This window comes from Opisthorchis viverrini (genome assembly GCF_000715545.1).
Source record: "Opisthorchis viverrini unplaced genomic scaffold opera_v5_40, whole genome shotgun sequence".
NCBI classification, from domain to species: domain Eukaryota; kingdom Metazoa; phylum Platyhelminthes; class Trematoda; order Opisthorchiida; family Opisthorchiidae; genus Opisthorchis; species Opisthorchis viverrini.
The window spans coordinates 1,652,352-1,680,157 of NW_008751694.1; the positions used below are offsets into that span (position 1 = coordinate 1,652,352).

At 43.1% G+C, this 27,806-nt stretch overlaps 2 protein-coding genes across 2 annotated transcripts in view; one reads left to right on the top strand and one right to left on the bottom strand.

The window, feature by feature from the left end:
• T265_02897 (hypothetical protein) overlaps positions 1–27,806 on the bottom strand; it is a gene marked incomplete at both ends in the record, with an annotated part of 49,325 nt that overhangs the window by 19,870 nt on the left and 1,649 nt on the right. The window contains 6 exons of the mRNA XM_009167250.1: positions 1,481–1,764; positions 7,053–7,177; positions 12,353–12,654; positions 20,237–20,601; positions 21,950–22,102; positions 27,133–27,251. Coding sequence (XP_009165514.1) covers positions 1,481–1,764; positions 7,053–7,177; positions 12,353–12,654; positions 20,237–20,601; positions 21,950–22,102; positions 27,133–27,251 — 1,348 coding nt within the window. The remainder of the gene's footprint in view (positions 1–1,480; positions 1,765–7,052; positions 7,178–12,352; positions 12,655–20,236; positions 20,602–21,949; positions 22,103–27,132; positions 27,252–27,806) is intronic.
• On the top strand, positions 9,134–15,477 carry T265_02898 (hypothetical protein; the record flags this gene model as incomplete). Its single annotated transcript, XM_009167251.1, has 2 exons — positions 9,134–9,241; positions 15,247–15,477. The coding sequence occupies 2 exons, from the start codon at positions 9,134–9,136 to the stop codon at positions 15,475–15,477; spliced, it is 339 nt and encodes a 112-aa protein (XP_009165515.1).

Here is a 27,806-nt window from a genome sequence, read left to right on the forward strand (position 1 = left end):
ATATCAGCGCTAGACTACACTTGTATTAGGCTTCTAAGCTATTGTATTGGCTTATCGTAAGGAAGAACAATCATTACAATCCATCTCAATATGAGGCAGTGCGCAGAAGTGATAAGACATTTAACCACAGTGGATTGATATTGAACAGTGTTACCCGACTGGAGGAATTGCAAATCTCGTGAATAAAACCGAACGGTTTCCGAAACAATGTTCTTAAACTTTCACTTCGAGTTCCATGTAACCATGCACCAACAGTCGATTCTCATTCCCTTGATGAGTCATAACGCAAATGACAGGGTCAATGTTACTGACTGGGAGTGCAGAATATAACAACTAATGACAGCTGCCACCTTAGTAAAAATTTGTGGGGTTTGTTACTGCAAGATCATTCGATGCGCCCCGGATAGGACACAACGAAAATCAAAGTTGATTACTCACATGCCTTGTGTCTGCTCTCATTTGCAAAAGTTGAGAGAGTAGTTTAAGATTTATGCATTCGAGAGATAGCAATCAACGCATAGTTCACTCCGAAACGTTTTTATTAAAAAAAACACCGGAAAGCAAAAATTTGGTTGATTCACACCTTGCTGGTAAACTATTCTGAGATAAATAGATTTAAATTCGACATCCATCTTAGATTTTTTTCAACCTTATGCGGAAAGCACTCACAGTATTTTCCGAGAATGGTAGTTTGTAGACCGGGTGACTATTGACCTATTTACCGAGCACGGCAACAACAGCCGATTAACAACAATCGATTAACGCACCCGAGCTATTATTATTTCGATGTACGAGCTATTCGTTTCCAAAAGTGACTTTTCAGGTCCATGGTACGATACTACTGATAGAGTTAATACACATTGTTCGACCGTCCACTACCGTTTTCCCCATTTTAGTATCTTTTTGCCATCGTCGCTGGATTCGCCGATTCCTGTGTTAGGGAAAATAGTAAAAAAAGCAGTTAAATAAAACCAGCCGCACTTCATCATTCTCAGTTCAAATACTTGAGGTTACGTTTCACTGTGGCCACCTTAGAGCATCTATGGGGCATATAAATACTGGTGCTTTGTATGTAAGTCCTCCCATGACTGCTTGAAACATTGTATGTTGGATGATCTTCTTTCAACACGGACAATAAACACGATGTACTCGCTCGTACTGTAGTGTTGCGGGCGGGACAAATCAAATCGGTCTTAGTCTAAGTGAGTATGCGTAGCTGCTCCGAGGTCAAGCTTGTATTAGCTTGAACATGAATCCTTTATTGTGATCAGCTTGCGAAGAATTCGGATTGATTCGAGATTCCGTAGAACCATTTACGAGTAGATAGCCCAAAAGAATTAGGTGGAAGCCACCTGCTAGACACATCCGAAGAATACCTATTAAAAGACAAATGCAAATGAATACAATGGCGGTACATTTCGCTATCAACCGAGGGCTGCTGTTAGGCATCAAATAAACAACAGTCGGCACGTAAACTTACCTTTCGACGCTCATGCTTTTACGATCGACTTCATAACGCCCTTGGTTGGAATCCCCTTCGGATAATGCAAGTACGTTAGAATCGTTAGGTCGAGTGAGAATTTCGGGATTAGAACACGGTAACCAGTCGTCATCGCTATGACCTACAGCGATTCTCAAGTAATACGCCATGGCGGAACGACTGCTAAGGTGCCACAGTATGCCACGTTTCTCAATAAGATCTCGACAAGTACGAATCCCGAAAGCTTCCAGACGTCGTTCTGTGACGTGGCCTATTCCAGGAACCTTGTAAAAATGATTGAAAAAATAGTGGAGTCATTATCAAGTTTCGTAATGATTATCACGTCATAAGTTTTCTGATACAACGCTGGACTTGTTAGGACAATCTATCAATCGGACGAAATATGAGACAATACCACCACTAAGTAATTCTGTCCATACGGTCGTCATTGATTGCAAACGTGTTCACATAAAGGTATCTTATCAAACTTGGTCTTTCACCGTTCAACCCACCGAACCAAAAAAGACACCTCCGCCTACTCTTTAGTGTGGGTGGAAGCAAAAAGTGACAGCATAGTGCACAAAATTAGTCAGCGCATCTAGTTAAATGGAAGCCAGAGATGCCATTTTTATTCCACTTTGTTGCGCCATGAGATTACCCATAGGATCTATTCGGGCAAGTGTTTGCAAAACGTGATGTGTCTAGCTGGTCAATCATTAGATCATTCTGATGGACTACAGCAAAACAAAGTGCCCCTTTTTTGCGCGCTCTCATAGATATCGAACTTTTGGCTGCAAAAGACAGAAGCAATATCGGGAAACGGCAGCAGCCTGTGAGGATGAATGTCGGTGACTTAGAGTAAACTTGAAATTAGTTCAAGTATTCTTACGCCCATTTGATTCTCAACCTTTGGAAGACACTAATTTGGTAGCATGAATTCCGGTAAGAGTTTGTACACGTGACAGTGAGCTCATCGTGCCACCCGGCCGTTGCCCAAAACATGGGAGCCTAATATGGTTTGGCATTTCGGGCCCCTGGATTGGCTGAACGCCTTCATCCAAACAGAAGAGCTCATGACATGCAGTAGACATTTTATTCGGTGAAGTTAAACTGTCATCATCATCACACCCGTTGATTGCTGCACTTTGTTTGTAATCAGTTAGCAGACACTAACAGTGGGTATTTCTTTCCCATTATGTGCATGATGTATATACCAAGTTCTCTAGGTGCTAATTCAATCATCGAAAATAACAAGTTGAGGAGAAATAGCATGTCCTGGAACAAATTCACACATTGCTCAATAGGAGTCCAGGTGTGACCACTCTGAGCTAGAAAATGCCAAGTAGTGTTTCGAAATGCAGTCCTGCAAAGAAACGCAAACCTACCGATTAACACGTTTCCCAACCTTTATATTCAAATTCATTATTGACGCAGGTTCACGTTCGGAAACATTTAGTGTTACCGGATTAAGTTGGCCAACCTATTCGTACAGACAATTATCGGTTGGACTTGAAAGTACAACATAGAAAAAGGCTAGAAAGCAAACATCGCGAGGTTGGAGACAATAACAAACGATGTAAATAACCTAAGGACACGGATCAATAAAACAGCGTGGATTTGACTGCTGGAATTGGAGGGAAACACTGAAATTGGATTGCATCGATAGCTGAACGAACCCAACATATCGCCATACACAAAATGTTGTTGTTAGCATGGGATATGCGGTCAGTCTCTGGCTAACCTGTGAAAAAGATTGTGGCGTATCCAAAACTAGCGAGAAAATCTTGCTCTAAATTCGGTTTCTTACAAGTCAGATAGGCAGATATTAGTTATTTCCCGGTGAGTCACTACCAAATCCAAGCACCAAAAACATTGGATGAGTTGAAGATCCCATAAAAAGAGCGAAATGGTTCTGACCGGTAGTGGTAACAGCAAACAACATTGAGGTCTGTGAAGTGTTTATAAAACCACTGTGATTTGCTCCGTTATTTCGGCTTTCTCTATCAGGGAAAGCGCTTCGAATTTGGAATACATTGTACACTTGGCCCAGGTCGGTTTATAATAGTATAACAGTACATGAAATCAGCTATGAAGAAGGTTCCGAAAACGGAGTAACAGATATAAAAGAAAATATCACGGTGACAAAACGGGGAAAAGGCGCGCCACTGGTGTCAGTTCTGTGCCATGTCAGCCAATTTTCTACCAATGAAAATTTACCGTTCCTTGGACTTTAGGCGCGCCACTCAGTTCTGTGCCATGTCAGCCAATTTTCTACCAATGAAAATTTACCGTTCCTTGGACTTTATACAGGAAGTCGAACCGGTCCAGTCAAAGACAGCCTACTCATCATCTTTAATGTTTCTTCTTCGCACTGCTGACTGGCTTTCACGATACTTCTTCATGCTCAAACGGAAAAACAATACAGGGCACGTCGGGATAGCCGGTAAGGATGCATTTCCCAAAGTGGCTGAGCTAGTAATGCCGACTGTTAGGAATCACAGTTCAGTTGTGAATTCTTTACATCGATTAAAAATTGACACCATATTTCTGCAAGAATTACCGAAAAGTGTGGCATATTTTCTACATGGAGTGACCAACTACAGAAAACTTCCCTGGATGGATGCATAGTACATCGACCGTTTCAAGATGAGACTTATGTCGCACCTCTGTCAGTGATGTTTGACTCTAGAAAACACCAACTTAGGGTTCGAAATTTGAGATATCTGTGAGACGATGCCCACCGCAGTGAAAACGTGCAACAAAAGTCGACGTGTAACATGAACATTATCATATTATCAACAACTAACATGGAAAGTCAGCAATCATATTTCCGGGGGAATGAGCAGTTATGGAGTGACAGTGGCTAATTTCCAATGCGCAGCGAACCCCTCCCAAGTGCACCAAATCGCTTCCCAGGATAAAATTAACCTGATTCATTCTTATTCACCAGAATCTCTCCTGACTACTGGTCAGTTTACTTTTCAAAATTAATTTCCTACTCAGTAGGTGAATAAACACTGCGAAACATGATGCATGGCTAGGAACTCATGCAACTGCTAATCCAGTGAGACCCGTGTGTAAGTAATGCAAACATGTGGAATTAGGCACAAACCGAGCGAGAATGCTGTGTCCCGGTAACCATCAGTTCACCTGCGATTGCCTACATTGAAAACGTCCCTTTTATCTTTCTCTGTGATTCATCACTTGCAAGAAGGAAGCACAAACAATAACAACGATTCTGTTTGACCTTTTATTCACTCTACTTTTTGCGTGGGTGGGATCGATGGCGAGGTTGTGTGAAGAACCACGTAGCAACCTCGTAAAAAGCACTTGCGCTCAGAAAAATGTTAACAGCTATGTGTATTGCACAAGCCCCAAACGAACAACTTGCTATTCTACACATTTCGTGCTCACGCACGGAATGCTATTAAGGGAAACTCATTGACGAATTCGAAAAATAGTTTAACCAGTAGTGGAGTATCGAAACATCTTCAACACTTTCACTTAAAGGAAATAACTAGATTACAAAAGCAGCATTTGGTTAGACCTGACTTATCGGACTCATCAGGATTCAGAAACATTGGTCGCGTACCCCTTTGCTGAAGTGAATTCGGTGCAGAGATAAGCGCTTCGCTTCGTCGACAGTGACCTAGCAAGTGCAGAACCGAAACAAATCAACTTTGTTCATGATGCTCGCTGAGGGTTCTGAGTGCTTCTCCGTGATTTTCCGGACACGATAATATTCACATTAATCCATCAAATTCTGCATCTCCGATTATTATGACGGCTGATGTGCCGTTCATATACGAAGAGAAAAATAGGGAGAAGATGGCTACTCATGGGAGGAGCCAAACCCACCAGAATGTGATGAAATCAATACTCGTGAATCGACGTCGAATTGACACTGAAGGGTTTACCCTCCTACTTAGAATGGAAGCCTTGAGGCCCCATGCTCACTACCGCCTCCTCATGAAGTTCGTATACGTGACGAGGATAAGCACAAGCACAAATTACAAGATGGGATAATTCTCCAGGAACTCGTGACAGTTTACAGCCAGTGCATGGTGGATGAAATAGGTCCGGTCATGTAGAAGGTCTTAGGAAGAACGACTTTGGTAATCCTAACCCAATGACTCATGTGGTGTGGTGAGCTGCTTTTCATCGAAAAACACAGATAGTGGCGTAATCACAGTGATCTGATGCAGAAACACTAATGACCCCACAGGCGCTGATGACCTCACAGTGGTAATATTTATTATCACACGCACCGCCGTGTTGTGGTTCCTTTGATAAACAGCCTACAACGTCCGGAGAGCCATTGTGGGAAATTTCAGAAAGCTCCCCAGTCCTATCAGTTACACATGATCCGGATACACACGAATTCACCCAATCCGAGTGATGTTAGCAATAAGGTAAACCATATACAGAAATCACCGACTACCACGAACAGGAAAGAACCAGAGAGTGCTAATTTAGTGCAAAAAACTCCACGGAGTCTTTGTGCATTTGCAACAAATTGGTCTTGTGTGGATGAAAGGACGACCACCTCTGCTATGGCAGTTTACTGAGCGATCACTTCAAAAGAGATGGCATCCTCTATTCTGTTTGAATACAAGAATGAAAATACCGACGCTCTCGTATTACTTCCGGGGCAACAAAGTCGAAAGGCTACAAACTTTAAAGTCAATGAATGGGGATCGGTTCAAAGGGTGGAGTGGATACACCAGTGACATTGCAGCGTGTTAACGCATTATGCCAACAACTACCGGCGACCGATGACAACGAGCCCTTTGAGTCCTTTCTTCATTGATACTTCATTAAAAGTGTATTTGACGGAAAACTACAAAATGCTTCAAGTATGCGCAATTGTGGGCAAGTATTACTTCAAAATATGGTTGAGTAAGGAAAACCCTAATCAAATGAATGGAAAAATGGTCCGTACTATAACTGCATATTATCAGCAGGATGCGCCACCGACTTCAAAAGTCATACAGTCCGTTTCTTCAATGGTTTTTGCATTCAATGAAACCGCTGGTTGTTTGAGAGTGAGTAGTATTGATATCGGTAGATATACCAGGGTCACTAGGCTAAGCTCCGCAGTGTAGTCGACGTTATCGCAGTAATATTGGTGATATTCAGATTGATGGCCTTCGACCACCAGTGCAGAAATTTTTGGTGTGTTGGTAACAGTTCACATCTGTGTCACATACAAGGTCATATGCCGTGCAGCCCTCAGCTATTCGGACGCTCAAGTTGATATGACACGTCCACAGTCTCTGAGCTTGAACAGCCTATCAGCATTCAGGTACGCAGTCTCAGGGGCTCAGTGACAGCACCTAAGACGGTGCAGAGTATGCTAACAACCAACTGACGTGGTACCTAACGACGCCACAAATTCGTGTCGTATCTGGGTCAGTTTACAACGAATCAGCTTGCGTTTAGCAACCAAACGTTAGCTGGTTTAGGATGAATGACAGACATAGGGATTCAAAAGTCAATGTGCAGTAGTAAGCATTTGGACACAGTATTCACCGAAAAGTGAAACAGTGGAAAATACGTTTGAAAACTGTACCTTTCGAACAGGTAGCTGCCGCATAAATTCTGTGACTGCCTCCGAAGTTCGGGCAACTTCGAACTGCCCACTAGGTTTACACCAGTCAGACGCAATTTTGGCAGTCAACGTGTTTGGTCCAAGTCCTAGGGGGGCGAAAATCCGAACAAATCGATAAATGAACCCAGATCCAAACTAATAAAGCAGTCAAAATGTACGGTAATTAGCCAAGTTTTCTCTCACTGATTATTCCCATAATCTGTTATTCAAAATTAGGTTTGGGGTTGGGAAACACGTTTCAGCAGGTTGTCAAGAAGAATGCAAAACATCCACACATCCAACTTTGTTCAGAATGAGAGATTAAGAGATTAAGTAAAACGAGATATTCAGCTGGGTACCAGATAAGTCTCCTGTCAAAACCAAAGTGATATATAAATGAAAGTAAGTGTCGGAATCTGTCTAATTTGGGTTCTAGTAGAACAAAATATCGACGGAAACTCAGGGACTGCGCCTACCTGATGAGCTTCAATAAGGGTGAAACCGGTCGTGGGCTGTTGAAGAGTTTTCAGTAACCTTGTGAGTAATGTATTACGTCTATGCAATGTATTGCGATGTCTCAAAAATCGTATCGACTGAAACACGAGGCAGCCTGGTGCAGGACATTCAGCTGTCTAAGAAAGTCATAGACAGAAAATTCAGGTGGGTTCCAGTTGGGTCTCCTGTCGATAAGATTAAAACCTTGTTACAGCTACCACACTTGAAGAGAAAAAGTTTCCCAACGAAAAGCTTGCATACTCACGCCTACGAGCAAAGCACGCCTTTGCAAAGGGAAAGAGTTTTGCTTAAGGGCACAATCAAAAAAATTTCAAACCAATTGTCAATGCTAAGAGAAGTGTGGCATCATTCGTGACAGTCTGCATTCGTCCTTGCCGGAGCCAGTTAGTTTCCACGGTTATCTAATTATGCTTCCGCCTCACTCTATTTCGTTGAAACCGATTAAACGGTTTAGGAGGAATGTGGCAGCTAAGTTGAGCCGTATTGTTAAGTTTCGGGAGGTAGACCCGCTACCCACACAGGTGACGTGACCTGACGTGACCTTTCATATTCACTGCTTACTGGTAGAGGATAATGCTGTTGTGTCAAAACCTTGACTTCTTTTCTCACCTGAGACACCCTTTTCAGTTGAACACCCACCAATCAATTTAACAGAAAGGCTGTGGGTTATGGATGTGTGCTAGAATTCATGCTTTGATTGATAGGGATCTTGAGGTCAGCCCCTCTGACAAAGGGAAATTGGTAAACAAGGGAGTAATAAACACGCTGTCGACGGATTTTCAGCAACCTTATGAGTAGTTCGCTACAAGTATACATGTATCGCGATATCCCGAATAACGTAGCGACTGAAATATGAGGCGTTCTGGTGCAGAACATTCCGTTGCTTGGAAACATCACAAACGAGAAATTCAGCTGGGTTCCAGGTGAGTCTCTCGGAAAACCAAATTAGTTTGCAAATGAGTGTATATTCACCCCTCAGATATTTGAAAAAAATGGGACTACGAACAAATGTGTGGGCCTACTGCGACACTACACCACAGAAGTTAGATTTCGGTTTCGTTGGCAGCTGTGGTTTTGCTTCAATGCGCTCCAACGAACGGTGGAAGTAGGAGCATCAAACGAGGAAACTGAGACTCTTCCAAACAAGGCACAACAAACAAATTTCATTGGTTTTGGAACGTGGCAGAGGATCGAAGTGACTATTGCTGAATGCTGAAAGGACCCGCTCTTAGAAGCAACCCTCCAGAGACAGATATAGATACAGTATCCAACGGAATTCCCCCTCAACCATAACCCGCGCTCCTGTTGAGGAAACAACATCAGCCTCTGTGAGTAGTTGTACTTACATTGACACAAGGATGAGCAAGCGCAAAGCATGTTCACTCGTGTTAAACACATTGCGCTAACAATAGGGAATATACTATCCCCACCAGTGGTTAATAATTGTACTGTGTGAAGTAGACCGTGAAAGCTGGTCACGAACAGATACTAATAATGATAAAAACAATAATCGTTCAACTGTAAAACCCATTCGGTGTCTAGCTGCCATGCCACCAGAAGGAAGCTTCAGGGCTGGGATACTAGCAGACTTCCGAAGCCTAGATAATAGCAGTCGAGATGTCGGGATCGGATTCGAAGCATGGACTTTCCGCTCAGTAAGTGCGCGCCTTAGCCATTGAGCTATTCCGAACTAAACGCTAAGATAAACCGACGAATATACAAGTACTGAGATTGTCGAATGAGATAGAATCGGAAACTAAGGCAAATATTGCGAGTGATCATTGTCGTGATAAGAAAGTGGGACGTACTGTCTCTGGGATGGCACTGCTTAATGCTGATGCACTGTAAACCAAATTGGACAAAAACCAGATATATACGTAAAGGAATAGCTCCGAACAGAGGCTTTAAATGAACATCACATTTTGCCATCAGCTTTTTGGTTCTGCACTAGAGCCATAAAAATAAACTGGAAAATCACTTTTTGAGCATTTAGAGAGTACGTAGCATGTTGGCGTGTGAAGGTCGCTACCTGCTCTGTTGCAACACATTCCATAGCAAAACAACAACACATAGAGGTCTGGAGATATGGAGACATCGGGTAAACACGCCTGTAAATCAAGCAACAAGCAACCTTTCACAATGAAAAAGACGAATGACAGCCTAACGCCCCTTCGTGATTGATTACTGTCAATCTTGAAAGCAAAACGCTTTGGAAAAAACTCATGGTATTACTTAAGGAATATTAGTTGTTACATAGATAGGAGGACAGGTAATTTTAAGCTCTTTGACAAAGTAGACCTGCTAATATCTAGCCGTTTAAGACTGCCTATTGGGAGTGAAATATTGTGCCAAAATTTCACAAATGTTGATCAAACGTCACCCACATTGGTTAAATAGAGACAAGGGACAGAGAATCAAATAAAATTAGGTAGTTTACCGCATATTCCTGAATTTAACTGGTAACTTGGCTCCAACAGAATCACCAAGCAGTGAATACATGCTAGTTCATGATTTGGAGCACGGAGCAGAGGCACGATGCACAGGTTAAACTGCGTTTATTTTTTTTATTTATATATTGCAGCCGTCTACAGTTGTGTGAACTCCAATGCTCTTTCACAACCATTACGGTTCTAGGAAATGGACCGGAATTCTCAAAAATGGTTGTGTTCGTAACTACACTGCTACAGTCTTGTGTACCGGGAACCAGTATCTATCTATCCATGATTCAAGGCATGTGCGAAAATAACTCTATACATTTGCAAAAGCCGCTATTCGCGAGTATAAAATTCTCTAACCAATGTCATTATTAGTAACATCAGTCATTTCTTGAAACAAACTGTGCGACACGGTAAATATAAAAACAGAATTTACGTAAACTTATTTTCTTGATAATATGGGTTGTGACGGCTCGCTTCGTTAAGTTCGACCTGCGCCCGGCATTATCCGAACCGGAAACGAATAACACTCAAGAGTTTTTGGCCACTGACCACACAAAATGCAACTATGCTTTCAGTTAAACCGCAAAGCTGCAGTCACCAGGGCCTACTTCCAACAACGTAACGGTACTTTTGACTTGGCCACTACCTGCATTTGCCTTGGGGCTAGGGCGCAGTGATTATTGTCTTTCCACACCAAAGCAATATCTAAATGCCGACACCATCGCATTAAACGGCAATGACTGCAAGCGACCGGTTACGGTTTGCCTACTGCGCCGTTGGCCCTTTTTGGTGAAAAGACGAGCCAGCGACTGGCTGTAGCCTCAACCTGGTCGTTTTTTGCGATTACAAGGATAACTTTACCAGTCCGTGAAAATGGATCAATAGCTTGGCAATACTTAGAAAATTTCAGGCTTGATTAAGTGCGACCAAGACTACAACTAAACTTTCACGGTGTGAATAATTGAGGAATGTGAGATTCTCATAAAGGAAACTACTCACAAGGTTGCTGAAAACTCTTCGAAACTCTTCAGCAACCTTGTGAGTGGTTTCCTTTATCAAAATATACTGCGATATCTCGAATATCGTGCCAACTGAATCATGAGGTGGCCTGTGTGCAGCACATTCAGTTCTAGAATGTCATAAACGAGCGATTTTGTTGAGTCTCTCATGAAAACCAAATTGATTTGCGAATGAGTGTATTTCTCGAAAAATGTTCAACAATGTGTAAACTGGGTATTTTCACCTCAGACGGTAAGGTATTTTGTTAGCAGAAATTACCCCAGTCATTCGTATCAGTACTAATTCTCGATGGGGTCCTGCATACGGTAATGAATACTTGTGGAATTTGGTGCATATTTCTTGAGGCTTTCAGGACGAGAACTCAGTACTTTTGACCTCATTTGTGTAGTTTCAAAGAATCCAGTATTGAAAGAATGTTTGTGGTTAAAAATTATCAAGTGGTCGTTCTACTGTCAGGTTATCTCTATGATGCCAGTCAAATAAATTTCAGGGATTTTGGTTAAAACCAGTTATCTAATGCCATTCTCTTTTGCCGTGGATATTCGGATGAGAGGGGAAATTCGCTGGAGGGACAAACATCTTCATGAGATGTGCGATTCCTCAAGTTGCTTGATGAAGGAAAAATTTGAAGGACCTACAGTCCTCGTCGATAAACCTCGGATGTTCATGAGTAGAATATATAGTTTTAAAGAAGCGATAAAGCGATACACAGACAGTTTAGCTGGAATTCAGTGTTACGAATGAGGGAACTGTTGGTATCAGCTGATACCGTCTGCACAGAATAAGAAGAGGACAGCCACACTCAGCAAGCGACGGTCTAAAAAGATTGATCTAACAGCAGGGGAGGTTGGATGGATGTGTGCCCTGATCGTGAATGATTATTCAGCTAGCTACAACTCCCTCTCGGTGTCTGGCCATAGGAGAAGTGGCTGTTGGTTAGTACATAACGTGTGTCGAAATAAAATGACGGCAGCGTGAGTTTGATTTAATCCGTATATGACGTGCTATGCAGTTACGAGTGATAACAACAGACCGACTCATTGATTCTCGTTCATTTCGGCTCGTCTGATAGGATATATTTAACTACTCACTTTTCATTTCTCTCACTCTAGTTGATGAGTCTAGTCGTGCTTCCCACAGACAGTACGAGTTGTAGCGACACAGCCAACAATGGTTTTAACCAGTGAGCTCATTCTAAGGACAAAATAAAATCACACACATGGATGGGAGACAAACGCCCTTGAGCGCCGCCCGCGTGTTTCTCATTCATCATGATGGTGCAACTCGCGTATCCACAGACTAACTCACCGGCACTGGCAGTCAGTCGAGTTGCGCAAAATATGCGAAACCGTATTTCGCGTGCTGCTTCCCATGCTGTGATACCAAACACACGACGGCCGGATCGAAGAAGAAGTCCACAGTTCTCACAGACTGCCAAATCCTCATCCACCGTATCGGATAGCATGTTTGCCGTGTAGGATGTAGTTGTTCCGTTCTCCTCGTTCAAGGAAGATTCGTGTTCTGATACCCGAGACTGCATCTGCACGGTACAAGATTGTGTATGACTATCTCCATGAGCTGCACTCTTTATCTTTGTCCGATTTGGGCATCTAAACGAGGTTATTCGAAAGCAAAGATCCCAATTAGTATCTGAGTCTCCGCTGCGAAAAATACATTGTAAATTCACTGGATGGAAGGAGGGAGGCAAAAGCGATGAGTGAAGTTCGTAAATATCAAAGTACACTATCTTAGACCAGACAAACGTTGACAGAAATAGATGGATGACGAAGTGACATTACTTATTGCGATCGTATGGAGATACCGTAGCAATTTCACTATGAAATATTCGGACTAACAAATCATTTGAGCAGAGTTCAGATGGATTAGAGTATCAACAGTGACGGCTTTCGCGACCACGAGTTGCGATCCACAGTCTGCCTCTAGGTCCCACGAAAACTGATTGAAAGAGGACAAAAAGACAGCTGTTCTGGTGAAGTGAATCAATGCCACCGTGGCCGATATGTGCGTAAGGTACGGTTTTTAATCGTAAAAGTACAAAGTGAGGCTCGGAGTATGAAGATAAACCCCACAAATGCCAATCAATTTAGGCCAAGTCAAATGAGGTCAAGGAAACTTTTCGTACACAAAGGACGAATTTTCACGAATACAGAGGGATTCCACAAACGCGTAACGAAGGACCGAAACACGAGAAATGCGAATAGTGGCAATCTTCATTTCAAGGTGAATTTGAAGTGGTGGTGCGGAATACGGTTGATCGCTCTGGTTGCGTTGAAGCGTTCCCAGACCAAACGATTTAACTCAAAAAGCACTGTCGCAATTTCACAGAAACAGAACGAAAGTTGCCATAGCAGTTCGCCTGCACAATGCACAGACTGCCGAAATATGATGTAGAGAAAAGCGAACGGAAAAGAATGCTAGCAAGAAGCCACACTCGACACAAAAATGTTTGCTTTTGTTGATCACTCAAATGGTGACCTAGTCGAAATATGAACGAGAAAATGGAAAAATGCGTGACGTCGGTAAGATACAGTATAATACGTTATGATAATATATAGCACTAACATGTACGATCCTATATAGATACATACAAAAGGCAGTTTCAATTCAGCCAGTTAAAGCTGCACTGAACGGTGTTGAAAAGCAGTCGATTTTTCAACTTTTCAGATTGCTAGAGTACAACGACTTTGGTCGAGTTCACTTGTATGGCTTCGGTGTGCTGTTTCAAAGTTTGTCGATGCACCAGTTAACTCGAGGAATGTGCACTTGCTGAGTAAACGAAACGATGTTCTGAGCGAAATATCCTCATATGCAGGTTAAGTTGGGGATGACCAGATTAGTTTGCAAGCAAGTTTGCTTGATCATTTGTATGAAATATGGTGTTCAAGCAGAGCATCAAATGAAAATTTGGAGACCTGGTGAATGCCAAGAAGGGCCACATCAGTGGTGAATTATCAGCGACTTTATAAGTAGCGTGTTATGTCAAGAGAAGAGACGTTCTACTTTTGAATTACAGGGCTTCAAATAAAAAAGGACGTATATTAAAGTAGCCTTCTAACATAACTGATGTAGAAACACGGACCACCGAACCATTTAACTGTAACTCTTGCGTGGGGACCAACAGCATATGAGTCACCTGGTCACGTGTGTCGCGTGAACATAATAACAACAATCCTTACTGAGTACATGCATGAGTTTCAGCATACTGAGATTCTGTTGCCTTCTCCTCCACACTTTCGGTTGCTGAGATTAGAGAGGGAAAAAAAGCCTCCAACTCTTGTGGAAATTGTCTACCGTCTTGAGATGTTGGGGAACCGTGGGTTCCATCCTTCAGTGTTGAAACCGGATTTTCGAAAGGAGCCTATGCTATACACAACCTCCATATGTATTTCGTTGATAAAAATACGCATTTCAAGAAGCATTGTATTCTTGAAATGTTCAATTACTTTGAACTTAGATGGGTTTTTATAAGAACGAGGATTGCGTTTTTCTTTAAAAAAAGTTGACTCGTACCTCTAGGATCTGTGCCTAAATATCGACGACTATTTTAATCGAACTGTTGTAGGATGATGCCGAACTATTATCCACTTTACTTTATGATATTCGAGTTTCTTTAGTTCCTTTCTTGAAGCCTATCGACTATTTGTAATCCGTCGAATAGCTTAAATCGTTTACAACAGGGATCATCGTCTTTGGTATAAGGATAGCTATTCGCAGTCCAAATCTACCTGAGAAAATCAATGCGAAAACTTGGTACCTCAATTCAAAAAAACTTGAGCCTTTGTGTTCTACGATAACCGATAATCGTAAAACCACTCTGGTGTCAACAATCCAAACATCAAGTAACATTCTGGATGAAGAAACGTTCGGCCAATTGAACAAGTACGGATTAACCAGAATATTCAACCCCTCAAAACCGAACAAAAAAGTTACTGCTAATTTGAACGATACATATGTTCATATGCGGAATAACATAGGATGATTACGGCAACCAAAAACAAAGGTTTTGCAGGTTCTTAGGCGTCCATATGATCAACCAGCTGGGTATATATTGCAACCACTAGGTTCGAATATTCCGTCGAATACCCAACGAACATCCAAAGTCCTAACTCTACCTAGTGGATACAAGGTAACTGGGGGCGAGATGGTCCAAGTGGTTAGAGCTCGAATTTACTGACCGGAAGGTCCGTGGTTCAAACCCGACCTCTTCCTCTCGACTTCCCCTGTCTGGGCTTGGGCAACCTGGCAGTACCCCAGCCCTCGTGCAACCTTCGGGTGGCATGGCAGTTAGGCACCGAAAGGATGCTATAGCTGAACGATTTCTACCTACACTTGGTGCGTCATCTGCTTCCGTTGTAGTAGATCGTAGGATGGAATGCGATGGTTCGGAGATAATTATCAGGCCATCCGGCTAGACAGAGCCTCTACGCTGATCTCCACGTTTAGAATCGAACTATTTCTGGCAAATCGGTGCTTCGTTTAGATGTGGGATCTTTACTCACACTTACGTTATTAGTTTGAACCACCATACCTCATCTGCGAACATCTAAGTTCGACGGTGGAATACTCCATACAAGGAGCACAGGCTACGGGAACGACAAGAAAGATTTCGTCGAATTCATCAAATGGACAGTGCAATGGCAAAAATTAGTAGCTGACCTGCATTTCAAAGTCGGGGGAATGCGACCACGCAAAATGACAGAACACCAGACATCATTTACAAAGGTTCAGAAGATATAGGGTTCCCTTAGTTTGGCACAGTGATGCGTTGAAGTGTATGACCTTGGACACAATTGAAAACCCTGCCAACCTGGAATATCCAGAAAACATTGCTCTCATTTTGTGAATAAGAGCAGGAAACGCATTTACTACTGGGAAAACTGGCCAAGGTCATCCAAACATTTGTTATTTGCCTTGAACACACAAGCTTCAAGGTCATGCTGCGCGACTTCAACAGGATTTCAACACGTTAGTAGGAATTCCAGGAGTGATGTTGGGAGTTGTGGAACACTACACGTATCTCGAAATCGCAGTAGCCAGAATTGTTTTCGCCTTTTCACGCCACTTGTGGTGCCAAAAGACAGGCGACTGAGTCTCAAAGGACGCGTACATTAGACTACATTGTGCGCGTTCTTGTTATAGCAGTGCGATACTTGGCCACTTCGAATGGAAAACTTAAGACATATTCAGGTCTTTGACCGCCGATTTCTCAAAACTATAGCAGGTATCGGATAGAACCAGCGAAGCAGGAGTGAGTTGATCAGGAGAAGGATCTCTGATGTAACGGAAGGTAGGTCACCGAAGGGATGGATCCAACAGTACAGGGTAGGGTGTCTGGGCCAAGTGCTACGCAGATCAAGTTATCGTCACTCGAGAAGAGCATTGTTTCCGTATCAAATTCGGAGTGGCGGAAACCCACGGATGGGCAGGATATGACACGGCGGGAGGGAATGAAGATTGTTACGAAAAGCAATGGTGCTGCTGATGCGGTTCACCTTCCGGGGCGTTATCTACATGACCCCATCCGTGCCTGACTAGAAAGGCAGAAAAGTAGGGCTGCCAATCGACGTTCGCGCCGTTCACGTTGCCAGTTTCTATACCGATCATCTTGCTTACTGCTTGAGAATCAGGCTCTCTGGATGTTTGCTGTAGGTTAACCCTGAATTTACCTACCTGTCTCATTTTCTCCTTTTTCCAATCATAAAACTTTGCTTGTTGTGAAGCTGAAAAGTATACATTTAGCGGACAATCCTTCTGTAACGACCCATATTAAAGCCAAAAACGAAGCAACCATATGATCCTCTTGCGCCGAATTTCGGCCAACACTTTCTAGGTTCAAGTTAAACGTGAACTGTTGCGCGATTCAACTTCTGTGTGACATATACCTCAAACAAGGGAACGGCATGCTCGTGCAATGTGGCCCGCGCATCGACAGATCTGCTTCGTTCCCTTGAGCATGAACAATAGTCATTATGATTCAGAAGTGCAACTGAAGAGGACAACCAAATCTTGTCCTTGAAATTGTTATTACATTGTTGCAACTGAAGAACGGCTAGTCAAAATATGCGCATGAAGGCCAGTTAGGTTGACCTGTCAAAATGATAACTCGAATGCTTTCCTCTGCTATAAACAAGTCATTTTCGGTTCATAAGGCCGACAGTTGTCCTCACTGACTAAAAGGCATTTCTGCAGTTCATTTTAACTCCTCTGTGATGCACCATAATTAGGACGTGACGCTATACGTCTGCGTAAGCAAATTTCGGAAATCGTTCCAGATCCTCTACGCGAAGGCACAGTCCAACCTCTGGATGTGTAGCCCAAAATGGCCCCCAAATGGCCTACTCGAAAGCATTTAACATTCTGTGAGCGGTTTTTGTCAAGCACCGAAGCCATTGCAATCAAGGTTTTGAAGCCCGACCTCTGCAGACAACCGGACAGAGCGGAAGTATGCACACCGTTTAGTTCAGATGCCTAATTAATGCATCCACTGCTGTAAACGTCGCGTCTGACATATTTGTCGCATTGTCGGTCTGAATGAGTGTTTGATCTCTATTATTATGCCAACGGTAAGTGGATCTCAATAAATTTACGTAAAACTGCATACCTCCAACATGATTTTCAGAAAAGAATTCCCTCACAGTCTTCGTTTTCTATGTCTCATTGAGCATTTTTTGCCAAACCCGAGGGTTGTTCATTAACAGGAAAAACACATCAGATCATACTAAAACGATGAAAGCATAGGATGCAAGCTAGTGAACTGATGACTGCCAAGTTGTTGTTTGAAGTTCGCTCAAACTGGTGGAACAAATTCGAAGCTGCAACCCAATCAAGGGACCCCTTGTAAGGCCACCTATGGCCTAATCTGGACAGTCCATCTAGGTAGCTAATCCGCTCTGGAGATATCAACTGAAGTCTTGTGTTACAAGATATTCAGAACAATCTGAAAACCATAGCTCTGATAAACAGGATGAGGCGTACAACAGCGGGCCAGGATAAAGTCAATAATGCTTAGTCTGTCTTCCGAGAATCGGCCCAAACTCTTGAGCTTATCTGAGCCATCACGCCCACGCATAATTTAAACACCACAGTTGCTCATGTCAAACTACTAAACCAGTAAAGCTACCTTCAGGTCATGTCGACATAATGCAACAGGCGCCAGACGATCATGCGATCAGTGGAACATTGGTTTCAGACAGTCCTGGTTGCCAAGTAACTGAAGTACACCTCGACCAACGAAGTCACATGAATGTCTAACTACATATGTCTAGCGGCTAACATGTTACGCAAACAGAATGGAAGATCTTAGATGAATGAATTTAGCACCACGGAATCATGAATTGGATCTAAAACATTCAGGATCATGAGGATGAGCAGCTCCAGATTCCCCAGAAATCCTACAGACAGCAGATACATATCAAGGAATGGTAAGCATCGGTCGGCCCTGCCAATAACATAACAGGCAGAGCGAGGTCTCCATGATGAGTATATAAACCCTATTTCTCTACCATGAGCTTAAGAACAGGTCTTCATCACATCACATCTACAAAACAAGGCGAAGTGGAAATTCGGCGCTCTCTAGGTACCAGATTTACTAGCATCCTCTTCGCGTGAAGTCAGTAATTACCCAAAAAACCTTGGTTTTGTTGTTGTGGGTGGCTACGTAACCCGTGGGCAACACAAGAGTGGAGTTAGTATCAAGGTTCCAAGATTCAGCGAGGAGAAAAGATTCAGATCTTCAAACTTCTTTGTTTCCAACCGATTTCTTGTCGATTATGTTCGGCCTTCATGAGGCAGCCTGAAGCTAAGAGCAAAGGTACCCAGATATGTGGAGTCGCAGAGGAAAAAGGGTCTAAACAATAGCCACTATCAGGAGTCGGTCCCACAGCAAGTGTGATTCAGCAGATTAACTGACAAAATGCCCATCCGAAGTACTCCAGAACACACAACTTCCTTAATTAGAGCAATCCCGATACCTTCTGAGAGATGAACCCCAACTTCAAAGACCATTCACGATGTCCTTGTGAGGCGAAATTCCTTCCCACGCCGCAACAAAGACTAGGATGTCAACTCCAAGCATCCAAATTTTTTGTATCCTAACCCCGAACACAGTCGACTGACAGCGGTAAGACAAACTTGTCCCGGGTTTGGTTACGCTACTTTCACCGATCATCAAGACATATACAGTACAACGTTTCCTTTTGTTACGAGCGCCCTTCAGAAGATGCTTTCGGCCAGTCCCCTGGAGCTACTATCAATACTTGGGGTCCTTGGACGGAATACTTGTGGCTTATGCACCTTGGAAGAGTCCACTTCCGAAAAGAGACCACAACCCCCCTTTCTCTCTGGAGGTCCCTTTCCGTGGACTACTGGGGATAAAATTCATCCTCCATCTAGCCCAGCAAGCAAGAGATCATGAACAGTGTCTCCTGGCGGGTACACTGTCCCACTCTTGCGGGTTAGTCAGATGTCGCGTGTTGTAAAGGGGTAAGAAGGTTCCTATCAGGATTTAAAACGCCAAGTTCGCTACGTACAAGCTACTAGTTAAAAGCATTGGTTCACCTGAGGCCGGTACACTTAGGCAACATAACCGTTGCTGATCAGATGTCACAGGAATCCCTGCCCACTTATTTTTTGTTCACCCTGTTCGGGTTGTATTTAGACAGTTCATGCATGCGAGTTGACTCTGTTGACCAGCAACCCACGGCTCCCACGGTGGTGTTCAACTACTGTTCAAAAGGTTGCCGGTTCCATCCTTCTTCGTGTAGTGCGATATGACCAATAGGGATGAAATAGCTGTACTATGCTACACAGCTCTTCAACACTTCATTCTGCCAGACGGAGTCGACCTCAAAAGTTCACCAAGCGCCGAAAGGGTTTTGTTCACCAGGGCGCGTTCTACCTTGTCTTTTTGTACTAACAAAATCAGCTAGCTGTCAGATCAAGTGATCAGATGATACTTTTTTTCTTACATTAACTGACTACATTGAATCAGCACTGAAATTCCTAGTTTGTGAGAGCGGTAACGTCTGTTTAGACTGGTCATCCACGGCGCTAGTGAAATTCAGCCATTTGGTTGTGAGCGAAAGAAGAGGCGGACAGAGTACCTGAATGGCCAGGTAAATTGTCCACCACTCATTCATCCAAAGCGTTCATATATACCTGAAGTAAACTTACCGACAGACAAGCATGGGAGCGGAAGGAGCTGGTCGAGGCCAAAAGGACCGTTGCTCTTGGGAGAGATTGACACGTTCTTTCAGGTGCTGAGTCAAGTCCAAATAAGCCTCGTCCAAGCTAGCAGTAACCATGGCGACCGGGTGGTCATCTTCGTTGTCGGAACCCGGTGGCCCACCACATGTTTTATCCTTAGTGAGTCCGATTGCCGCATACGGTCGTAGCACACTTCGAACCACCCTACTAGCTGCTGTGTAACGAGCAAAGTCGGGGGGTACGATACGCAGGTCAGGACAGAGTTTTTTGCCAAGGAATCCAGGGAGTCCAGGACGCACACCGAAGCGGCGAGCGATGTAATTGCTTGTGGACTACATTGGGTTGGGTGATATTCGGACAAAACACACACGATAGGGGTTTCACTTGGTGCCTTTTCGTTTAGATAGAAATGGATACGGCAGACATGAAAACTACTGAAGCGCGTAGAAAAAAAGCACGGATACTTGACCGTCCATCAAAGAAATTCAAGGTCGACTGGGAATACTGTTGATTCTCTGTGATCCATCCGACAGGTGAAGGAACGTAGACTGCAAATGGCTGCAGGGGCTATTCTGCTCTATTTTGTTTATCCAACCAAATTACAGATGGAATTGTACCAGGGAAAATGAAAGCCGGTCAGTGTAGAAACCGAGCGCACCTGAGTAAACAAGTTGAAAGGTACGAAATTCTGCAGAGTACTACAGTTCTATACCTCAAGCAGAAGCTTCCATAGCAAAGACGATTTGGCGATCTAGGAGTTCTCAACCACTACTCCATCGAAAAAGAAAACTTCCAAGGAGACCAGAGCAGATACATCCTTAAAATGATTGATTAGTTCCTCAAGAGAGAGGCGATTAAAACGACTGAAACCACAACTGAAACATTGCATGTCATTTGAAATTCGGCTGTCATGTAAAACGGCTGCTGATGAAAATGCTACTGATACACCCTCTGAGCACATCCGCAGATAGACAGTACTTGGATGATTTGGTCTACACGAACAGTACCAAACTTTAGAAACCATCACAGTGATAATAGAGAGCGAGGGCAGTGAAACTAAAAAGACGAAGTAACGATTGCTAACTCCATATTTTTGAGGTTTCTAATTACTAGCCTTAGCACCTTTATAGCTTTATTAGAATGTACCTGTGTAATGGTGATACTACTAATGGGGAAGCGCGCGAGTAGTATGTGCTGTTCGTGGAATTTCGCTTTGCGCCTCTTGAAAAGCGGAGATCTGTTGCGGAATTTGTGGAGTAGCTTTGTAACATTTGCTTGGATTTGAGCGATGAATGATTGGAGTCAATGAATATCCAGGAAAGTTCAAGAAGACGCGTTCAGTAGAAGATGGATGTCCAGTTTTTGTAAATATGATGCAAATGAGAGTTTTACTTCTCTGACCAATAGTCTGTAACTGCTTAGCTGGCGTTTTCTAACAAATGACTCCCCAGCGAAAGCCTTCTTACTTGCACCAGTATGCATTTTTGTCATACTGGATGTAGTCCTTGTTATGGTTGACCTGAGCAGCAGTGAGCTACTCACAAACACTCAGATAAAAATAAGATTTAAATAGACCGGTAGAGTTTGCGGTAGAATCCCTATCACCGCAGCAGTTTTGTACTCCCTAAAATTGATTTAAGAAGGAAATGGTACATAACCAGTTGTTACCAGTAGTCTTACCAACATACTATTGCTGCCTACAGCCACCGGATGGAAACGCAACTCTGGCTGATCGCGGATCTCCACTGAGGCATAGAAGGCGTCCATATCCAAATGCATTATGCACCGTGAGAAACAACGCTTAGTCTCGATCGACTTCAGCACCGAATCCGCCTGAACAAGAGGGACAGGTAGTAGCAAGCAAACATAAAAATTAGCAAACTAGTTAGTGAAACAGAGCTCAAGCACAGTTGGCTCCAAAAAAGTGACTTGTAGTTACCAGCGGGTCATACTGCTTACTTTCAGAGATAAAAGTCTCTGAGCCGTCTCGTCTAACACCTAGTAGCACTTTTGTCAATGAATCATGAAATTGGGAGCTAAAATATTGGAAAAAACCTATTCTCGCTACAAGGGGGAGCTGTTCCGATAAAAATGAACGGAGACCAAGAGTCAAATGGCATTCATTCTGTTGAACTTTAGAAACCTTATAGATAGGCATGAAGGCTGTTGTAACACGTGCTTGGTGTCCGGCGCTAAGTGAGCCAAAAGTGAACTGCATATAGCACGCTGGTTTCTCTTCAAGAAGTTAGTTGGAAGGTGCCCAGATATTCGTTTACACCTACACAGGATTCACGGGCAAGCGATTCTTACGGCGACGGTGGGACACGCAGTTATCAAAATAAACACCTTTCATCAGAAGTTGGGGTTAGGAAAATAATGCAGGTGAACGGAAATCAAATCACAACAGGACACTGTTGGCCAGTACAGTAAGTTCTAATCGAAACTACCTCCCATGGGCTGTGTTTGCGGATTCTCCGAACTAGTACAGTAGCAGCTTTCAATTGGACTGAGGAGAGTAAACTAGGCGTGTCCGAACAAGAAAGGAAATGGGTTTTTCCAACCTTTCACCACGCATCGTAGCTGTTGGGTAAGAGTAACAGTCAAAACAAACCTCGTTGTTGTTCAGGTTCATAACAAATGGCGTAGGTTCCATCAGCCACGTGCTGAGAGAACATGACATCTGTTATGCAACAAGCAGTGGTTCCGTGGGAATTCATCGCTGTGAACGTTTCGATTTCTTATGGAAAGATTTCGGGGGGGGGGGAGTTTCGCCGATGACGAAAGTGCAAGCGTGCACCAGGGGTTCACTTAATATTTCCTCTTGGATGTGGTATAATGCATCAGCTCATTTGTGAACTCACGCTAGAAATCCTTTTAGTTGTGACCGTTTCGAACGGGATTTATTGATCCTATTACGCTGGATTAGTAACTATGACGAGCCCAGTGTGGTTTAACGACATTATCGTCTCCGCGAATATACATGATATCTGCTTATGTACAGTTGCACTAAAAACAGAAGAATATGTGGCGCCTTTGCGGGCATTTTCAAGACTGAATTATATATTTTTAAAGCTGTAGCACTATCTCTACACCGAACCACTGAAACACTGTGAAAACCACCTTTCATTAATTGGAAACAATGTGGAGAGACACGTGCAATCTGCAGATTACGGTTTGACACTGTCAAGAGGACGTTACATAGTTCCATTATTTTAGGCAACTCGACTTGCTGATTTGGATGATATACAGCAATTACTGATCCTACTGCAGGAAATTGTTGCCAAGGTGTGTGATTGAATTCAACCACGACTAGTCACAGATACTTCGGTATGCGTTCTTTGTGAAAATCTCCAACTGCTTATGCTTACGTACGTGTTGGGGGGGGGGTTCGCCGATGACGAAAGTGCAAGCGTGCACCAGGGGTTCACTTAATATTTCCTCTTGGATGTGGTATAATGCATCAGCTCATTTGTGAACTCACGCTAGAAATCCTTTTAGTTGTGACCGTTTCGAACGGGATTTATTGATCCTATTACGCTGGATTAGTAACTATGACGAGCCCAGTGTGGTTTAACGACATTATCGTCTCCGCGAATATACATGATATCTGCTTATGTACAGTTGCACTAAAAACAGAAGAATATGTGGCGCCTTTGCGGGCATTTTCAAGACTGAATTATATATTTTTAAAGCTGTAGCACTATCTCTACACCGAACCACTGAAACACTGTGAAAACCACCTTTCATTAATTGGAAACAATGTGGAGAGACACGTGCAATCTGCAGATTACGGTTTGACACTGTCAAGAGGACGTTACATAGTTCCATTATTTTAGGCAACTCGACTTGCTGATTTGGATGATATACAGCAATTACTGATCCTACTGCAGGAAATTGTTGCCAAGGTGTGTGATTGAATTCAACCACGACTAGTCACAGATACTTCGGTATGCGTTCTTTGTGAAAATCTCCAACTGCTTATGCTTACGTACGTGTTGCCATACCTGCAGGTTAAGTGGTGTATGACAACTGCCAATTGAAGCATATGGTCGCTTCAGTTAGCTGAAACGATAACATCAGCTCTCAACCGAACCTCCAGCCAGCTGCCCACCTGAGAGTAACTGCAGCCACCCGATCAGTTCCCGTTCAAGCCCGTAATTGGTGTTCACGCCGCTGTTACACCGCTCACGTCACATTACATTTACGATGACACATAGATAGACAGAACAAATTGTAGTTTGTCGTGAAAAGCACAGCTACCACAGAAGACCAACCAATACAACTAATCAACCATGCGCCGACCCCATCTGTGTCCAAGAGCCTGGTAACAACAAGTCTGATGGACCACACAATTTTGAAGCTGGTACACAAAAAAGAGATTAGGGGAGAAGGTATGCCACACGTTTAACTTTACGGTACTCTAGGCCTATCAGATAACTACTTGCTCCATACGAAAATATCAGTGAAATGAAGACTAACAGTAAGTGCTGGAGGTGAGGAATTCCTGAGGGAATTCATATGAATGATTTTTTGCAACCGATGAGTTTCCTTGTTCATAGTCAGGTAGATAACTCAAAATGGAATGCAGGTGGTCGAGGTGAGAAAACAAAAAAGACACCATACTGACTAAAACGTGTCATATCTTGTGGCAATTTCATCATCATCGCGCTGTCGTGAAAAGAAAAAAATCCGGGATCAAAGAGGATACAGAAGCTCACGTGGTACAGCACTCTTCTGGTAAGCAAAGGTTAGCAAGTCCGTGTCCGTCCAACGGCGTTTATTGTTTCATTGGCATTATAGGTGCTTCGCTTTGCAATCGAGAATTATAATTCTCAGTACTAGCTGACCCTAAAATGCGGGCTATCTACCAAAATGGCACCGAAGCTAAATGTTTTTTAGACGCAAAGCATTTAAGGAAAGTGTTTAGAGATTCTACGTAAACCCTAATTGAATTCAGTAATGGCAGTAAATGTCATGCCACTCCAAAAAAGCATTCAGCTACTTGTGTTCATACATTAAATACAGAGTGCACATCTGGATATTTGAATGGTGTCATAACTATTCACCATTCCATTCCACTCGGGTGCGGCCGCTAATCTATAATGCTTCCATTATGTGCCACTTGCAGACTAAGAAAAACCAGTAGGGTGCTGAGAAACTCAAGCTCTGTCTGTCCATGGTTATCTGGACTTGGCGTCTATTTCGTCAACCCATCCCTGTTTTTCCGTCTAAACTACGTGCCACGGAAATTTTCATTTGCGAGAAGCTCTGAATTACATGAGAATTCCTAGGTAGGGTGATTGACGCTAGTAACAATAATAAAATCGTTCAGCTGCAGAATCCTTTCGGTGTTTAACTGCCGTGCCACCAGAATGAAGCATAAGGCTGGGATACTTCCAGGTTGCCCAAGCCTTGACAGGGGAAACTGAGAGGCAGAGGTCGGGTTCGAACCACGGATCTTCCGGTTAGCAAATTTGAGCTATAACGACTGAGCCGCGAAAAATAGTATACAAGTGGCCATATCAGAGGTTCAGTTAACGTTCAGTATTACCGATCTTCCCATTTAGTAAGCTGAGAAACCTCACCAAGCAAGCGCATTCCAACTGAAACTGCGTGAATCTGATCCATCAGTAGGGAATTACCAACCATGTTGTAGCTAGAAGTAATAGCAGACTCCGTAAAAAAGGATGTTCTCTGATGACGAGGCCGTTGGAGTGCACTAAATTCCTTCACTTCTTTGTGTCCAGAAGAGTTGCAGCCTTCTTGAAGTCTGGTGGACCGTAAGAACAAATACTGTGCTCTTATGCCTAATGTGCTCTTGACTGAATTTAACTTGTCCAGGCTCCTGAAACAAACGCGTTAGCAATACTCAGGTAAGCATTTCCAAACACTGGAACATCCGTTGATCACGTACTGTCCAGCTGTTCAGCATGACAATTCAAAGATTCAAACCAGTTAGCTCAGCAACATCCGGGTTGTGTTTCGTTGGTTGAAGGCAGCTTAACTGGTGGTGCCCACCAACTGCTGACCAAATAACTGTTACATTCAAGAAAAAAAGCAGCGAGATATGTGGAATTAAAGTCATCGGCCAGTGTCTGAATTCAACACAATTCTAAGCATAGAGTGCGAAAGACACTAGACCAGGGTCATACGGTTTCGTGAACTGTGTTCCCGAATGTAACCGTTGGGTAGCCCATTAGATATGAAAGACCGAAAAAGTAAGTAGGGACAAACATCCACTAGTGTACAAGAACCAGAAGAGAAGAATACTGGGGTTACTTTAAGGAAATGAAATATCAGCTTGCAGAAGCGGAAACACTGAATCTCTGATCTGCAAGCAAACCAGCAAAGCTCCTTCGAAAGCCCACGCGAGGGATCATTGATGGCCCCTACAATTGCTGTTTTAGACCTACGCCCGCGACAAACAAACAAGCGATGAATCAAACCATTGGGACTGGTAAAATTGAGACTACATAGGCTGAAAAGGCTATCTGTTTCTCGAATGTGAATATAAGGCAACGAACGACCAATCGCTCCGTAAGACAAATTAGACAAAACATCACTTCCAGGTAAACGGTCCAAACTTCACTCTGAGCTCGCAAAAGAACATAGTGATGTATCGACACAAATGTGTCACTAGAACGAAAAACTACGCAAAACATAAAACGGAAGTTCGCGTACGAACAAAATGTTAGACTCATGAAAGAAATGTAGTGTTGAGCTTGCGTCACTGTTGGCAATCAACTTCTAGAATGTTCCGTACTGGATAGGTAAAAATACTGTCTACCTGAGTGAACTCGCCAAAAATCAAAGGAATTTGGAGTTGAAACGGTGAACTGGCGTGGCATATACTCAGGCCTCACCTCCGTCTCACCCAGAGAAACCATCGCGGAAGTGAAAGTTTTAATTTGGGCCAGTTTTCGTTCAATTTGCTCCTGTAGGAGACGTTCCCGACGAAGTTCGTTCTCGTAAAACTTTGAGCCTGTGGTGGATTTCCAACAAAAACGTTAAACACAAATTCAAACAACAATGCAACAATTCAATCCAAATATATACATATACAAAGAATGATCTCAACATCTATATACATTAGTCGTAAACTTACATCAATTGTCGATAAAAAATCTATTTGCACACGAGATACGGCCCATACCCAGCAATATGTTAAAATGATTCAATCTAACTGAGTTCTTGACCAGCAGAACAAGCTGAAGAGCTGGAGGCCACAGCCTACAGCGAGTTGTAAAAGCTCAAAATTTCAACACAGTAAGCATGTATACAAACCATGCTTAAGCAGGAGTCGCTCATTCGATCGCCTCTGGGGTGGCGTCTGCAGAAGGTACACAGAACCACAGAACCAGTCGTGGGCTGCTTGAAACGTCCATGTGCTTCTTTCAGTCTTCAAATGAACACGGATTCATAATCTTACTTTGTAATTCAGCAATTTTGTTGTGACGTGATGGGGTTAATGAGGTTCATTAAATTCTTGGAACAAATGTTGCTTTCAAATTCCTTCTTCATGAGACAGTTCGATTTA